Source organism: Esox lucius, chromosome 7 (genome assembly GCF_011004845.1).
Source record: "Esox lucius isolate fEsoLuc1 chromosome 7, fEsoLuc1.pri, whole genome shotgun sequence".
NCBI classification, from domain to species: domain Eukaryota; kingdom Metazoa; phylum Chordata; class Actinopteri; order Esociformes; family Esocidae; genus Esox; species Esox lucius.
Window position 1 is genome coordinate 43,487,066 of NC_047575.1, and position 19,194 is coordinate 43,506,259.

Here is a 19,194-nt window from a genome sequence, read left to right on the forward strand (position 1 = left end):
TGCTACTAAAGAAAGATAACATAGGGATGAAAAGCACGAAGTTGACAGACAAATATATATAAAGTGTGAGCATATAAAAGGATATGAGCAGTGAGTTTATAATACACATCAATATATTGTGACACACACTTGAAATTGATGTGTAAAGTGCCATCTAAATGAATGGACTTGAGCAGTGTTTTGAATTCAGTAGGGCAGTTATATAGTCATTAGTTTTGTTTAGCGGTGGATTAATACAGTGAGCATAGTCTTTATAGAATCTGTGGGACAGATGGCAAGATGCTGATGGCCAAGGCACAGGGAAATAAACTGCTCAGATGGTAGGGCTATTTTTATTATTTTTCTTACTTTTACCTTCTCCAATTTTTTCTCTCCAATTTGATATCCAATTTGTGACTCAGGCCCGGCTTCATTGCAGCAACTCCCGGTGGATCGGGACGGTCGATGTTGAGATGTGTGTCATTCAAAGAACATGCAATGCCATTCTGGCTTTTATCAGTTTTATCAGAATTCTCAATCCAGTCGTGAACACTGGAATCCCTATGGGATTGACGGGACATATTTTCCAACCTTGATTGAGCTCACAGGCACACCTGCGCCGTCACAGGTGGTAGCTACAGTGAGACGAGGCAAGGCAACCATATTCGACTACAATCCCCCGCAAACCCAGACGGTGCTGGCTAACTTCACCACCGTTCCCAGGACCCCTGGGATAATCCCAGATTGCAGGATTCTTTCGGACAAGGTCACCCTTACTGCCCATCTGGCCTGAGGCTGCTGGAGCAGAGTTCTTGATACAGTGGGTGACCGGGATGGCACGGCTCAGTAATGCTCATGCCTGCATGCTTCCTTGTCCAGGAGTAATGCGAGATCTCAACAGATCTTTTCTGCACACTGTACAGTCACGTAGCATTTACCTCTGCAGTGGACAGACTCAAGCCGGACAATGACATATGAGGTGAGGATGGAATCCATGATTGGTCCATGAAGCCCGGATAATGATGGACTAGAAGATTCAAGTGCTGCAGGTGTGCCTTCCTGGTGATTGCTTCGATGTTGTCCTCCCAACTGTGGCTGTGGGAGACGATGGCCCCTGAGAATTTGAATTTTCCGACGATGACACCACCAGACACCGTCATAGATGATCAGTCAGCTTCCAGTCAGAGCCACAGCTTTACAGGAAATGACTAATGTATGAGTCTGTTTTAGAGACTAGTAAATGAACAGTATCCTCTTTGTCATAAGACCTTCTCTGAGTGAGACTGCCATCCCAGTATACTCCAGCCCCTGGTCATACCATGTACCGGGGCTAAACCATGAGATTGTGATCTAGAGTAATCATAAGGCTTATCAGAATCTCATGCGCCACTCGGGAAACAAAACTAGACTTGTGTTAAGAGAGGGAAAAGCATCTGAAAAGCAATGATAAACATGAGGGAATTCCCCAATCAAAAATATGCATTGACTCAATATGACCCTCCATCCTCAAAAGGCCCTAATCAGTTATTGCAATCGGCGCCAAGTACTGCCACGGGCAAATGAGTCTGGCAAATGTGCAAAAGAAGTGACATGATGACTCAACACTGTTGCAAAAATGTAAACTTTTAGCAGATATTCCTGCTCGGAGATATTCATTGTATTTATTTTTTTTGTTTCTTTTACCAAGTATCACTTCCTAATTTTGTGATATCCAATTTGTGATTAAGGCCGTTCCTTATCGTTGCAACTCCCAGTGGCCTTGGAACAGTTCAGATGTATCCTCCAGAAGTCATCTGATGCCATTCTCTTTGTCAGGATAAATATACAGTAAAATCTAAGCGTCGGAGGGAACGAACTCTCCAGTCATCCACCACGGTTCACCTCAGAGGTACCCCGGCTGCCATAAGAAACAAATGACTAAAGCTTGTACCGCTGTGGGTTTAATATAAGAGTCCACAGATGTCGGGAAAAAGCTTCCATGAAGAAGAAAAAAAATAAATAAATAAATAAAAATTAAATACAATGTAATTAATAAAATATTATGTTTTGCATATTGTATGTCTAGCTTCCACTTGAACTGGCTCATTTGTCTTCATTGATGATGTAAACTGCTGATGACAGCGGCAGGATTCATTCTGATGTGTATAGAAATATCTAGTCTGATAAAGTACAATGAAATGCCTCTAAATTCATTTCAGGGCAAGATAAAGGAACCATAGCGTGCTGCCATAACTGCCAAGTAGTTGCACTTTAACCTCTTAGTCATTGTATCATTAAACCCAAAAATATTAATACTTTTGGAGTTCACTTTGTTTTTTGTAGATAACTTAAAAAATATTGCATTTGTTGTGGTGAGAACAGCATTTCTAGTAGTGTATATTCAGCAGAGATTGCCACAGAAAGAGGAAGTGGAACTGATAAAATTCTCTCCACAGCTGCAAATTGGCTGTGTGACATTTTTGTCTGAAATATAAATGTTTCCGGTTCACTGTTCAAATCCATATTCCACTTCTCCAGGCTCCATTAGTTAATTAACTTAGTCAACTTATATAATTAGCTGTCGCATGCTTTAGTGATCCAGACACTAACACAGTATTCATACTGATAACCCTGTATGATGTAAAAACAAAAGGGGTCAACTATATAGAATAGGAAATATGGAACAATGACTATACTATAGCTTTCCCATAGAAATTCATGGCTCACCTGCAGGTCAAAGAACTTGCTGTAGCGCCTAAAGATGACTTCTGTGCTGCCATCAGACCAGGAAACTTTGATGATATAAACCTGAAAGAAAGAAAAATGTGGGTTGTCATTAACCTCTAAATGTTACAAACATGAATGAAAATAGGGGGTTGTCATTAACATTTAAATGTTACAAACATGAAATAAAATAGGGGGTTGCCATTAACATTTAATTGTTACAAACATTAAACAAAATAGGGGGTTGTCATTAACATTTAAATGTTACAAACATGAAATAAAATAGGGGGTTGCCATTAACATTTAATTGTTACAAACATTAAACAAAATAGGGGGTTGTCATTCATCTTTAATGGTTACAAACCTTAAAGAAGGAAGGGGGGGTTGTCTTGTTGCAAAGTGTTTAGCTAAAGGGTTAGCGTACAGTGAACAAGGATCCATACCAATTAAAATATATTCAAGTTTTGGCAGTAAGAACTGTGTGATAACATAAATAGATTTTTAAATCATAGTTTCAGTGGTTGAAAACAGAAGTGATTTCACTCTGGAGTCATGGTTACACAATATTCCCCAATTATCTGGTTTCAAAAGAAGACGGTTCATTGTGTAGTGTAACTGGTGCCGTGTCAACCACTTCCATAAACACAAACATGACATCTTTCTTAACTCCCTTCTTAAACTGAGTTAATCACTTCCTATGTGAGAGGATATGTTCATGCCTACAAGCCACCATTGGGTCGACACCATCGCAGTCATACAAAGGATACCTCAACAATTGGTCATATGGCATCCTGTGCAAAACTGAACAACATATTTTTTTTTAAGGCTTGTGACGTCAATGACACCAATTCTGGGTACATGTGATATATTCTGCATCACCCATCCTGAGACCGAAGTACTAACCAGACTGTGAATATCGAAAAACATCTTGCAGGCCGTTGACTGTTGTCACACAGTGATGTCCTGCTGATGCTGGCTGACGTACAACAAACACTTATCTTTTTAAAAAAAAATGGGTAGACAGAAAGAGAGGCTAGGAGGTGACTGGACAGAAACTTTTCAATGCTTTTATTGGGCCCTGTCCCAGCCTGGTACTTCTCCCCTTCCTCCCCTGTAGGAGACTGGGACTATTGGAGAAGCTCAAAACTCACTGACTCGACTCAGGGCAAACGTCCAGTAGAACCAGTGAACCGGTGAGGCCAGCAGATGGAGGAGACACAGGAGCTCAGGAGTTACATATCCTGAGCCTCACAACACCTCACAACGCCTCACTATGTATCGGCGTGCACGCATTACGTAACAAGTCCTCCTCCTCCTCATCATCCTCCTCCTCGTCAATCCTATTCTCACACTCTATCTCCTGTGAGGACAGAGGAGCGGTTGTCTGAAGGGGAACAACATTCCTCCATCTGGCCCAGCCCACACTCAGCTCCTAAGCCTTTCACTGTGCATTAGAGAAACTTCAAAACAAAAATGCAGAGGTGGCTTGGGTGCCTGGTTACTGTGATGGGACACACTGATCACAATCTCCTAAAGAGCACAACCTGATAGTAAAAATGAAGTAAAATACTTGGTATCTCATGGGCACGCTTCATCATGTTGTGCAGTGTGCACACAAGTTATTCTCATTATCTTTCTGTGGCAGAAGGACTTTGTAGTATGCCTACCATCCATTTTTAAAAAGCATGATTGTGAAGAGTCGGGACAGAGTCTAGCATTGTATTTTGATTCGATGTATAATTCTAAGGATTGTGGTCTTGCTTAACATTTAGGCATATAGATAAACCAACCAATAGAATTGTTTGTCATTTTGACCTTTAGGTTGTGCAAACATACAAGTCAATGTAAAAAAAAAGGTATTCACATATTCTCCATGTAAAATGTAGCTTTCAATGACAAAATATGTTGTTAAACCTATGTGGTTTCCATAGTAACAGTAACAGTTGGGGTTTCCACAGTAACAGTTGAGAATCTCCAACATCAGTTCCAGGAAGTTTAGCTAGTTGCTAACCTACAATACAATCACCTACGATAGCTATAGATAGCAATATGATTTAATGAATAACCTTGACAGGACATTCCCAGAACATTCTTTAATATGAGACCTTCATATGAGACCTACACTTCCTGAACATTCATACAACCCCAAAAAACATAGTAAGAACAACCAACCATGGGAACATAGATTCAGGGATCATTCAGGGAACGTCCCCACAAAGCCCTAAGAAAAAAAACTTTTGTTAACTGGGAAGTATACAATTAAATAACTTTGGTAATATGGAGTAAAGTGAAGTAAGTAAAATAAATAAAAATATATAAATAACTTTGTGTAATATATGTATTGTTCAATTTAGCACATTAACTGAGGTAATTTGTCTAGGTACAATGGGCATATGGCCCAGCTGAATGCAGTGGAGAGCATGGGGTGACCTAATTCTTCTTTCTCCCTCATGTAATAGGTAAGCTTCTACACCTTTTTTCTTTGTATAGGCTACACTTCACTGTGATACTGATTTAACTTCTAAATTGCAGCAGCTAGGGAAATAACTGTTTACAAAATGTTACCCATGATTGTTATGTTTAGTTAACTTAAACTGAAATAACTCTGTATAGCATGTATTCTCAATAATGTCCAAAAGTCTTGAGCAGAAACCAAATGAACAACTTAATATTATTTGACTACTCTGGGGTCCGTGTACCTTTAGGACATTGGATTAATTTTATACACTGGAAAATCAGAATAAGAGAAATTGTTTCTTTCTCTGATATTTGATTTTCATTATTTGATTTCCAATTCAAAACAAAAAATGTCCTTTGAGGAAATGGCTCTTTTTTATTTTTTTTATTTGAAACAAAATAGATTTTATTATAATTTCTTCTGTTGAAATTGGACATGAATTAATGGTAAAGAGAAAAACTAAATGTGTCTCTGTCGTTGTATCTTAGTTCTCTGGTTTGTTCATACCAGGAAGTGCTCACCCCCTCATAGAATATTCATAGGGGCCTCATAGAATATTAATAGGGATTAGCAGTTGTGTTACTTAGGCAAAAGTTTGGAGTGGATGTGACAGGAAGATAAAATGTTGATTCAAGATGGTATGCCTACATAGAAAACAACTGAACTAAGTAAGCTGGCTACTCATTGGCTAACAGGCTGGCTACCTAGCCTTCCAGACTACAATGATAATAGTAGCTCATGTAAGTTGCATGTTTATTTTCGTGCCACGTGAACATGAAATACGTGATGAAATATGTGAAATAAATACTAATAGATTATAAACGGCTCACTTTTTCCTGACTCATCTCTCACAGGGATCATTGTGTCAGAGCCACCTTGAAACAGCTCTTCCAAAGACCCCCGTCTGTGTAAATGTACAGGCAAAACAAATTTGCAAAATGCCAAATTATTTATTGAGAGAGCTGCAAGTTTGAATAAACAATCCAATGATGTCTGTGATTTTGGAATCATGACATATGTTCAGCATTTGCGGTTATTTTAAAATGATTTCCAATTTTATGCCATAGCTCCCAGACACGTCTGCTTTGGAATGCTTATTAGCATAAATGTTTGAAGAATAGTTGAGATTGGATTTATTTTATGCAAAAGCTAGGCAGTCTTCAGTACATTGCCCTTGTCAGAAGCTTAACCCTTTGGTGCATACGATCACACCGGTATGATCAATCTAGAGTGGTCCCTGAAGCGTACGATCACACTGGTGTGATTAGAACGTCATGTTTAGAACGCACCATTAGCATGCCTAGCTACAAGTAACGTAACAATGGCTGGTCAGACCGCGCTGTTACTTACTCACATTTAGCTCAAACAGTGTTTATAACTTTATTTCCTGATTGTAATTGTTTCAAAACCATACTATGATATTAACCAGGTAGAAAGCATTCAAATTGGGTGTGTTACTTACGTACCAACAGACAGCCAACACTAATACACAAAAACGAATTATATTAGCGACTACTACTGATCAAAACCATTGCAAAAACCTTCTAGAAGTTACGTTCCCCGTTGTATGCATTTTATATAGTTTATTCATTTTCACTGCACTGAATTACTGGTCACGATTTGTTAGCTAGCGGGCAGCTGACGTTTGCTAGCGGTTAGATGACGTTTTCTAGCTAGCTACAGATGCTGGAGAGTCCTGAAGTCACGTGCAAAAAAACTCACACTGGGGGGTCGGTAAGGAATATTTGAAACTTACGCGTGAAAAGGTTAAAAACGTTGTTCATTTCATAATTTCTGTGGGGAGCATTCCATTTTGGCAGTGAATTTTTGAATAAATAGAGAGAATCACTGAGCATTTTAAGTGTAAACTTGTTACACATCAGCACTGACTAGATCTTCATTGGAGTTAGTATTTTTTGCCCAAGCCCACCTTACATATTAATGATAAATTGTCTATAAAAACTAAGAAACCATTTACAGTAACTGTTGTTTATTAGTAAGTTATCATAATTGGGGGGGAAAACACAGAATATATAATTCAATATGTGCAAAAGAAACACTATAAAGCTAACTCTTAGTTCAGTTACATTTTATATGAAGGCATACTTAATTCAAGATAACTTCTAAATCTTAGTTTACATCAACACTATTATCTTCCCGTCACACCCAATCCAAACATGTGTCTAAGTACAGCCAACACACTCTATTAAGCACAATACATATTCTGTGAGGGCCCTTTTAATATTCTATGAGGAGGCATGCACTTCCTGGTATGAATAAAAACTTACTGTTAATCCTTGTCCAATTTCAACAAGAAGAAAAATGAGAATCAAGCTCATTTTTTGTTTCAAACTAAAAAACTAAACTGTTAGGCCAACATTCGTTTTGAATTGGAAATATCAAAGAATTAACCTTTTTTTTATCACGTTTTTCTATTGTACAAAATAATCAAATGACCAAAACGTACACGGACCAAGAGTAGCCTGTTAAAGTCTAAAGGTTGAATGTAAAAAAACAAAAAAAACACCCAGTCTGGAAAAATGCCTGATGCCACGTTATTCACAGATGTTGACATGTGGATGCATTCTGAAAGTAAAAAGAAATCTGGAGATTTTCAAAGCTAAACCTTAGCTCATTTCACTGTTGATGCACGCAACAAAGTCTCACTGTATTTTCTTCTTGCAGCGACTGCTCTGATGAAATGTAATCTGATACTCCCTTTGTTTTTACTTTCCAGACCAGAGCAACCAGCCAAAGAAAAAATATAGCCCAACTTTAATCGAATAAAATGACTGTTTTGTGCCGCGTAAATTCTAATCCGATATATAGACATGGTCAGTGCTTCCCTGTAGAAAAAAATAACTTGTTGACTCACATAGTGTTTGTTCGGATTTCTCCTCTTCTGAACATCTTGAACTGTTACTTCATGCACGGTCCGCCTTGGCATGATGTTCTCTTTCAAAGCCTCTACTAAAAACAACGGCCCGGTTTTGGAACGATCAGACCCAAATGCCAAAGTTTACGCACCCAACCTTTGTCATTCGCGCGGGCGAGGTGTTTGATAGCTGGATGCAACAATTGTAAATATTTTTTTTCATAGATTGTCCACGTCAGATCTCCTTGTCCCACATTCAGTCGCTATTCTTGCACTGTCCCGCACTAGGCTCCGACCTTCTCTAAACCAAACTCCCAGCCTATCCCAGCTCACCGGCTCTAATTTGACAACTGGAGGGCTTTCACCACAGACCAGCCCAGACTCCTTAAAGCGGAAGGAACGCCATACAGTCCAGTCAGCCAAGAGTAGCTACAGTGGCGTACCTAGTGTGTCAAAAGTTATTTTGGCTTAAGGGCATATTGGGCATGTTTTAAATCGAAATATAATATTAAGCTCTGGGAGATGAGACATATGAGCGGATTTACATTTATTATCCCTTCAATACAATTATTATTAATGTAAGCCAAATCTGTTACAAACCAGGTAGTTTGGAACCTGAGTGGTAACTGTCTGGAAGCCTGGTGTAGCAGACAGTATACACCAGGAATTAGAAAAACATTGTAGTGTTTTAATTGGGTTTTTAAGCTGTTTGTTATAGAAATAAGGCATCTTAAGGCTTCTTGGTTTATGGCCAACCACAGGCTCAGAGCTGTGACCAGGCACTTACTGCAATGTGCAAAAGAAAACCCTTGCATTTGTATATTGGCCACACACAACACCTTCTTGCGCCTCATTGCCTAATAATTTATTCTGATTACTGTGATTGGCCTATGGTGTGTGTATATATGGAATATATTATTCACAGTAACATTCCAGTCAATCAACTAGTTGCTTTACAGAAATGCACAAATTGCAACTTGTGCCCGGCAGGTTCCCTAATACTCACAACAATTCTGTGGGTATGGGTGTAGAAACCCATTGCTCTGCACTCAACATCAGTACACTTCTGGTCACGTCTTCTGGTCAATGTATGGTAACGTTCCAGTTTTCAAGAGGAAAAAGGCATGACATTGCAGGAGCTTGTCTCTCTGAATGAGTTTAAAGCTACAGCAAAAACTATGGTGGACAATGGAGTGAGGTGCTGTCTATATTTTGACCACTTGTTGAACCGCGCCTCCCCAAAACATCTCGTACCCTTTTCTAATCAATGTGTTGACCTTCAAATTGCAGTGCTTTGTCTCATGTTAGCATGTGTTTGAAATTGCTACATTTTGGCCTGCTATGTCTTGGAAAATAGAGGTTCAAGCTCAGTCAGACAAACCTGGAAAAATGAAGAATGATATGTAAGGTTGATTACATCGGTGACAGACTGTTGATAAGGATGAGCCATGCCTGAAGGTAGTGCTGGTGAGCCAACAATTTTCTCTCAGGCAGCTGCTAAAGAAGTGAATGGATTGTGTCTGTTCAAATGTCCTTCATTCTTCATTATACAGTATAATCTCTTATCAGTGCCCTCACAATGAAGTATACAACCACGAAATGCTGGTGTGATGACTTCATCATGAGGTAATGGTACAATGGCTAAAGACAAGTGTCGGATGGTTTGACGACTCATTGTAATAGTTATTCTGTGTTGGAATCTTTTGACAAGGACCAAAATAAATGTATTTTTCTCCCTACAACATTTATGTTAATTAGCAGACATTCTGATTCCTAGAGTTTTATACTTAGAGTATTGAGTGAATATCTTTTCATACTGGTAGAAAAATGACATGTTTTTATCAGCTACACAAGACTTGATCTGGGACTTGTTCTGACCAATAAACTTCAATAATTTGTCTTGGATCCAAGTGAATTAATGATAGTATTTTGTAATATTATTCTGCTTGTCTCTAACTGAAGAAGGTCAATATGTCTGTCAATGCAAGCTGTCTGAGCTGACCATTAATCTGTTGGTTTGAAGGGCAATCTGTCCAGGCAAATGTAAACATGTAATACATATTTGTTGCACATAAAAGGCCTGGTAAATTAGGGCAGTTATGGCTCCCCTGTCTCTCCATTTCAGTTGAGCATCTATTAGTTTTGACATAGTTATTGAACGGTCAGTGAAAAACTAAATCTAAAAAATCACACGTTTTGTTTGGCTGAATAACCAAGGATTTCTCTACAGTGTTTGCCCTCCTTTTATTGACTCACACTGCCATTTTAGGAAGCTATTTGTCTGATGTGTTTCAAGTGACTTTTTCTTTTCAGATGCGTCTTGTGCTACATTATGGATACTACATCTGGGAACATTTTAGTCTCTAATGCCCTCTGCTGATCAAAAGGTGTATGTCGCTGCATAAGACATTCACTCACACTGGAGGACATAACAGTTCCAGGAGAGAAGTACACATTTTGAACCATGTATTTCAAATGTCCTATTCTTTCATGGATCTGGTCAGGATAAATGCATGTATGGGTTTCCCCTTGTCACTTCGTAAAAACTGCTGATGTAAAAACAAAAGATTCATAAAATACATTGGTTTGATTGGGTAGCAGGTATTAGGGATTCAGAAAAAGCCTCTGTTGAATTCTAGTTCTATAAAGCGCAGGGTATGTGAAAGTACAGGACATCATCCAGCCTACACATGCCCGTCAGGTGTGCAGGGTGACAGGTCAGAGGGGTCACACACCTCCAGCCTCATGCGTTAGGTGATCCCAGAGAATCAGTTCTGTAGGGGTAGCAGGTAGCCCAGTGCCTCTCCCTGAGAAGTGGCTCGTGTATAGGGCAGCAGGTAGCCCAGTGCCTCTCCCTGAGAAGTGGCTCGTGTATAGGGCAGCAGGTAGCCCAGTGCCTCTCCCTGAGAAGTGGCTCGTGTATAGGGCAGCAGGTAGCCCAGTGCCTCTCCCTGAGAAGTGGCTCGTGTATAGGGCAGCAGGTAGCCCAGTGCCTCTCCCTGAGAAGTGGCTCGTGTATAGGGCAGCAGGTAGCCCAGTGCCTCTCCCTGAGAAGTGGCTCCTGCATAGCGGTTACGGACAGATGTTGAAGACCTTCACGCAGTACTCTGTCATAAGGTTGGAGAACATGACGTTGATGCATAGTAAGGTTTGGTGAACCGCGCTCATGAGTAAATGAGAGCAACCGTCCCTGAACACTTGCATGAGGTCCTCACAATGAGTAGCACATCGAACCCTGTTGAAGACTAAACAACAAAATGAATGATGAATGAGTGTGTGGCTATTTAGTCCCAGATCTCATTGTGCTCCTTTTAACTCCATTGCTGTCTTTGTTAAGTCCAACAGGCTTGGCATGTTAATAATGGACCAGGAGTTCTGTAACAGAACAGAACGCCATTGAAAACCCCTCATTCCCCCATTCCTCCATGCTGCTATAGAGGCTGCTTTGTGTTTTTATTGCGATCGGTAATTATCCTAACATTTTCACCAAGATGAAAGGATCTGACAAGAGGATGTGTATGTCCCACACCACGGTTCAATTAGTGTTACCAAGGACCGGAATAATGTTGTTTACCTATTCCTGTGCTGCTACTTATCAGGCCCAGAATGCACTTGGCTAATGCAGGAATAGCAGTGGCATTAATGACAGCCATTACTGGAGACCATTATGAGTTAGCTACCTTGATGAGATTTCAACAGCAGCCAGGGTCTAAGTGTCAAAGGCAAAAGGGAGTTCAGTGGAATCTCTGCACCCAAGCTGATCTCTCCAAATCACTGGACTCTTCCTCCATAATGAGACATACAGCACATCCGGACAGTATCCAGACCCCTTCACCTTTGGACATGTTCTTATGTTACAGCCTTAAAATATTTTGTTTCCTAATCAATCTACACTTCATTACCCAATAATGACAAAGCAAAAACAAAGCTTTTCCAAATGTTTACACATGTCTTAAAACATTTAAAACAAAAATATCCCATGTACTTTGCCTTGGCACTCCAAGCTCAGGTGCCCCCTGTTTCCATAGATCATCTCTGAGATGTTTTTAACGTGACAGGATTGGCACGCTGCTGCAGGGACACGTTGTAATCATTAGTTAGTGCTGCCCAGGGATCATGATGTCTGAGTCTTGTGTGGTTCCTCATGAGTGCGGGAGCTAAAGCGATGCAGCATCCAGGGTATACTGTCAGCATCGTTGAACGCTCACCAGAGTTGGAAAGCATAACACCGTCGTCCTGGACACCGGCCACAGGCCCTCCCAGGGTTCCTGAGAAGGGGTGCGTTGACGAGGCCCTAAGCGTCACACACCACGTCTACCGCCTCGTGGGCGCCATCCCGTCCCTGGGAAGGAACGCCTCACTCACGCGAGTTCTTTTCTCATGAGAACCCACCAGGCATAATTATGCAAACACACGTTTTCAGTCTGATACCATCTAGAGATGAAACGCCCACAGACGAACACATCGCGGGCCCTCGCTCTGTTGTTATGGTGACCGGCGCAGAGGACGCTCCAAGCCCCAGCTTGCTGGTACAACCAGAGTCAGTCCTTGGCTCTTGTCCAACCACCCCCCCCCCCGCCCCCCCCCCCATCCCCCCGTCCCCCCGTCCCCACACACACACACACACACACACACACACACACTCACACTCACACTCACACACACTCACTTTGGCATCCTTTATGAACTCTCCAGACTTCTTCTGCTTTCCTTTTCCCACCTTAAAATTATTCTTGTCGACGATTAAACGCCTGACCCTCTCCTCCTTCTCCACTCCACCATGCCTTTTCTTTTTACAAAACTAGACAGCAGGATTTGGATGTAGGACGGAGAGAGAGGGGGCGAGAGAGAGAGAGAGAGAGAGACTGCCCTGTAATACCTATATAGACCCATCATAGGTAAAATAATAATGAGGATTATCGTCATTATCCCTGAGTTCACACAGGTTAATGGTCATGCTGTGGGGTTGTGGGTATTCTGACAGCTTAACATTCACACGGCCAGATGGACTACCAGGGCACCAACTTAGTGTATGCGCAACTCAGCTGGCTGGTGTTTTCCTGGAAATCTTTGAGAGCTCCCTGAATACCAGCTGGCTTTCAAACAGTTACCGTCAACTATCGATCACCACAGTCCCGGTGCCTGAGAACACCAAGGCAAACTGTCTGCATGACCACTGTCCAGCAGCATTCGCAGCATGCAATGAATACTAACCTAATCTAACCTTAACCTCAACCAAATCCTAACCTAATCCTAATCCTAATCTAACCTAATACTAACCTTAACCAAATCCTAATTCAAACCTAATACTAACCTTGACCAAATCCTAACCTAATCTAACCTAATACTAACCTTAACCTTAACCAAATCCTAAACTAACCTAATCTAACCTAATACTAACCTTAACCTTAACCAAATCCTAACCTAATCCTAATCTAACCTAATACTAAACTTAACCTTAACCAAATCCTAATTAAAACCTAATACTAACCTTAACCAAATCCTAATCTAACCTAATACTAACCTTAACCAAATCCTAATTAAAACCTAATACTAACTTATAACTAATTGAACACCTTTTTCGGGATCAATCAATGTTAGAGTTTACATTGCTGGCCAAAAATGGAATTAGCATTTTACCTTATGGGTTGTGTACAGTGCCTTTGGAAAGGGTTTCTAAACCATTGCTTCTACTATATTGAATATGATTGGGCTACATCTCTACATTACACGCTATAGGTCAATAACCCTCGATCTTCCTGAATCTTTTTATCTAAACATAACCCAAAATCTAATGATGCATAAGCCTCTGTTATTTGAGTTTTATTTATGTTTTTAACTGCTTCAAAACATGGTTGAAAAATAAGTGGCAATTACTCAAAAAGAGTTTTGACATTGCTGTATATAAAAATTAAGACATCCCTAGCTTTTCACGCATAAACTAAATCTGCAGTAGTCTGATGTTTTGCTTCCCAACCAACAACATAGTCAAAATGTTACAGAAATGCATGTTTCCAATCGTGAACACCCATATAGAAATAAGATTTACCCGCGTGAATGTAACCTACGATTATTAGGGCCCCCAGTGATGGATTTTCAAAACGCAAATAAATAAATAAACTGTGATTATAAACATACAAAGTAAATTATGTCAGCAGCCAATGATAACCAACGAACACTTTTGGTTCAAATAACAATGTTTTTAAAACATTAAATAATAAACTCAAACATGGAACGTTTCATAATTATTTCGCTCACCTATTCTTTTTCAATTGAAGTAATCCAAAAGTTATTATACATTTTTTCACAGATTTCATTTACAGTTTTTTTTGTAATGTGTTACTCCCCAACTCTGCCTAATACTAACATTAACCTAAACTTTATGGCTAATGTTAACATATTCCCAATGCCTAACCTTTAACTAAAAGCTATCCCCAATCATAACACCAGGTTTTACCATCTTTTGGCAGCACCATTGTGAAGAGCATGAGATCTGGCATCGTGCCCTTGGATCCTCAAAGTGTTCTAAAGCTAGATGACTGACAGCATCTTGACAAGCTGCATCACCAGTTGGCAAGGAAACTATAGCTAACTATCAAGTTCATCACCAGCCCTGAGCTAGCGGCCTGCCACCCAATGCCTCTAGTCCAGGAGCTATCAGAGGAAGGACCTAAAACAGAGAATGGGAACAGACTCCGACACAACAAGTCATACACCACTCTCCTCCTTACTGCATGGAAGGCACAGCAAACGAGCCGTACCAGTGCATAATGATCAACTGACTGGACTCTACAGCTTCTACCACCAAGCCGTATAACTGCAAACATGACTGAAAAGTGATTCCTCAAGGGCTGTCTGGACGATTAGCAAGGTCGCCAATACTTTATGCACACACACTGGACAAAATGCACTCACTCACACACACACACACACACACTCACACACACACACTAGCCGCCCTCTTAGTAGATAAACCACAGCTATCTGTCCCCCGGCATCACCTTGGCATCTGGTGCTGTCTGTATACAGCTAAGATATTGACATGAGTCATTATTAATGTGTAAATATTCCTAGCATTACAATGTCTTTATCTTTTTAATGTATTTTATTTTTGCTTTCTCCTCTCATCTTCTACTCTGCACTATAAAACATAAAGGGCCCCTAAGGATTTCACTGTTGGCCTCCACCTATTGTCTAAGAAGCATATGACACACAAACCCACTGTGATTTTGCCTCCAGACCTGGATTAACTCTATTAACCTCAATGCCACAATTAATTTCCAATCAGTCCACCAGTCACCCGAACACGCGGGCAGGTCCTTATAATTGAAATGAGCTGCTTATCACAGAGGCATAATTAGGTTTTACGGAAAATGCATTTTTCTCTGTCACGTGTGAAACCACGGTGACCTCAAGGAAATGCGAGTGTGGCAGATTTATTTTCTAAATCAATCAATCAAACAGAGACACACCTGATGTGAAGAAACAACACGAACACATCTAACTCCAGGGGCTGGTCCACATTCATTTAAAAAGCAGTGTCTAATAATCTGAACAGAGAACTACAACAGCTAAAGTTATTTCACTAGCCTAATCCTGTAAAATGGATGCGTTTTGTTTGTTGTACAAAAATCCTTCAGAGGCACTCATCGACCTACAGTGCCCAGCTCTCTGGGTTAGATATAATTACACCCAAACAATAATTCCACTAACAAACTTATGCAACATTGAGTATTCATTTTACCGTTAATTTATCCGCACATTAAGTTGTTGCGGTGCGTGGCAGACAGTATTCACTGAGTAGGATATTGTTTGACTTTTCCATGGGACCCTTTTCCATGGGGCCCTTTTCCATGGGACCCTTTTCCATGGTGCACATTCTTAAATGCAGTTCAAGATGACACTATTTACTACTGGACTACATACTTACAGCAACCAAGAAGAGCAGAAAGAAAAGTGATTCTCAAAAACATTTTGCTGGTTTTGGACTGGCGCTCCACGACCTGTAAAACAGTTATAGGACAGAAGATCAATTTGTTGAATGTTTACAGGTGAAACTTGACATTTGTAATGACTTAAAATAGCAGATCGATTTTTTCCCAAAATTGACAGGCCTCAGATAATAGATGCTTAAATGTCTTCAAATTCAAAGCTTGGTATTAATAGTATGCAAATGTTTTCCAGTCCTATGAAGAGGGGCGAATGAAGTGAGGGCAACACAAAGAGCCGCCTGTGAGAAACCAGGTCAGCCCAGACTTAAATATGCATTCCTCCCTGCCACAGGACATTTCACCACAGGACGTTTAACCACGGGTCATTTAACCACATGACATTTCACCACAGGACATTTCACCACGGGACTTTTTACCACAGGACATTTCACCACAAGACATTTCACCACGGGATGTTTCACCACAGGACATTTCACCACGGGACGTTTCACCACAGGACATTTCACCACAGGACATTTCATCACATGACGTTTCACCACAGGACATTTCACCACAGGACATTTCACCACGGGACGTTTCACCACAGGACATTTCACCACAGGACGTTTCACCACAGGACATTTCACCACAGGGCATTTCACCACGGGACGTTTCACCACAGGACATTTCACCACAGGACATTTCACCACAGGACGTTTCACCACAGGACATTTCACCACAGGACATTTCACCACGGGACGTTTCACCACGGGACATTTCACCACGGGACATTTCACCAGAGGACATTTCACCACAGGACGTTTCGCCACAGGACGTTTCATCACAGGACGTTTCACCAAAGTCAATATTGATATTGGCATTCGAACAGCAACATATCTTCAGGCCAGTCTCTCCTGAAGGGACCTCCACTTCACTGTGTTATCTATCATACGGGCACCACTCTTACCAGGCTAACCATGCAATGTCAAACAAATACAACTCTAATCAGGCTAACCTTATAGGATCAATGGTATTAGTATTCTAACCTGGCCACCTTTACAGGATCAATATCTCTACTACTCTAACCAGGCCAACGTACCAACAATCAACGCTATTAGTAATTCTTCACATTCGTCTCTTTTTCATACTCATTACCATACTGGTATTATCCTATCTCCAAAATCTGTTGCCTCCTTCCTAAATACAGTGTTTCTGGTGACTGTACAACGTCAGCATTTATATGGATGGATGCATGTGAGAACATCTAACTGTTGCATGGCCCCCTGTCAGAGCTTCCAATTAACAAGATAAAAAATCCATTATTCTCGAGCTAATTGTGCCCAGCATCAGCCCGGCATCTATTATTTATGAGATAATTAGCTTTAAGCAGGCACACAATGCAACTACAGTAAATCAGTACAATGAATTAACCCTCTAATGTGGCCATTCAGTTGCTGGCACGTGGACACGCTAAATGACTGGCGATCTGTACAGTTCCTCTCCTGATGACCGATGCACACAACAGCACTGATCATGCTATTGTGCCTGGAGAATCTGTGATAATAGGTTGCCTTTTCTCTCGCTCTCTGGTGAATTACAGGAGTTGACCAGGCCATTGGTGGGTGGCAACCATCTTTGAATGTCAATGAAGTTGGGGGGCGGGGGCGTTGCAGAGGGCCTTTCCAGCAGGGCGGCTTTGATTAAATATCTTCACGGGGGTTTAGGGTGAGAGTCCATGTGGGAGAGATTTCCCAGGAGACAGGGAGAACGGGCTCCACGTTAGGTCTCATCCGGCATCGTGAACCAGCCCTTTCCCCTGGACCAAAAAGGGCTTCTTGATAAACAACATTCCCCCAGGTCTCTGGAAGACACAGGTGACATTTGACTCTGGCTGCTTCTTTCAGTCAGTTTGTTCTGGCGTCTTTAGGAAAACTGAGAGAGAAGGAGAAGCCACAAGTGTTTCCTAGCAACAGTGTGTTCGCAGCAACTCTCCTTCCCTCTCTATACTCCACACTCTCCCTCCCTCCCTCCATCCCTCTCTCTTCCCCTCTCTCTCCCTCCCTCTCTCTCTCTCCTCCCCACTCTCTCTCCCTCCATCCCTCTCTCCTCCCCACTCCTCTCTCTCCCTCCCTCCCTCTCTCCTCTTGCAGCAATGCACCACTCGCTCCGGAACCTGGAAAATATTGTAATTTCCTTGACTCCCACTCCCTTTCACAAACCGCAGGGCAACGTCAAATGATATTCAAGCCGCACAGCACAAGTAAAATGCACAATTCGGACAAGATGAAGAAAGACCAGTGTGATACTATTACAGCACTTTGCAAGCAACGCGCCTACGTGGTTAAGCTTGACTTCTCAGAAGAAGCTGTGAAACGTGCTGAAGGACAAGATGGCCTGGGCTCCACACAGCTCTAAGTCATGCCCACTTGGTTGAGTTGATCTGTAAACCGATCTGAGGGACTTTCGGAGTGGCACGGGCGGAATGCCTCCGGGCAGGGAGAACGTCGAACCAGGGGTGTTTGTTCACGATGCGTCCAACAGGGGGCAGTGTAGCACAGCAAATGTGTTCCACTAACTGGGTTTTTCGTGCACACTTCAGGGAGCCCTCAGAGGGGAGGGCATGTACCCAACTGCAGTCTAGTCACACGTCTATCTCCAGCCACCTGCAGAAAAACAATCTGCACTGCACTGTCTCTCAAAACACAGCCAGCACATCTCCGAAAATGCCCTTCAGCATTCCTAAACTTACAAACTCCAGCGGCCAGCGTTGAAGGCGTGCCTGCACCCGTTAGGCCAGAGCACCAAGGAACGACGTAATTCCAGGGCCTCAGAGTAATGTCGGTTGTTTCTTTTAACTGACCCCGCCCCGGGTTTGATCAATGCAGTCATGGTGAAATGAATCAGGACGGAGATTAAATAAGCCCTTGTGACACTTAAAAGGAAGATAACATGGAACGGAGTAGGAGAGTGGCCACGAGAGAAACATTTCATTCCAGATTATTATGTCACAGTTAAGAATATGGTTTGTTCTAGAAACACGTCGCTCTCATGCTTTTTATATTTTATCTCACCCAAATTCCAAAATGAGACATTGGTTCTATTACCTTGTAAGTGCTCTGTTGACAGTATATAATAGCAATGTATAAAATTTGGATATGATCTGCAAAAATAAACACAATAGATTAAAGTCCATAGACTATTTACAGGGTAAAACAAATGATGTAATGTTGTAATTAGGGTGAACTGCC

At 41.4% G+C, this 19,194-nt stretch overlaps 1 protein-coding gene across 5 annotated transcripts in view; it reads right to left on the bottom strand.

Annotated features, from left to right (window-relative positions):
• sh3pxd2b (SH3 and PX domains 2B) overlaps positions 1-8,367 on the bottom strand; it is a 50,239-nt gene extending 41,872 nt beyond the window's left edge. For 3 of the 5 annotated variants that reach the window (XM_010871082.5, XM_010871080.5, XM_010871081.5), the window contains exons 1-2: positions 8,016-8,366; positions 2,686-2,766 (exon numbers count right to left, since the gene is read on the bottom strand). In XM_010871082.5, the coding sequence (XP_010869384.4) occupies positions 2,686-2,766; positions 8,016-8,087 (153 nt within the window). In that variant the 5' untranslated portion in view covers positions 8,088-8,366. Of the gene's footprint in view, positions 1-2,685; positions 2,767-8,015 lie in introns of all 5 variants that reach the window. The other 2 variants (XR_003781917.2, XM_010871079.5) reach the window with 1 other exon arrangement.
• Positions 8,368-19,194: the final 10,827 nt, after the last annotated feature.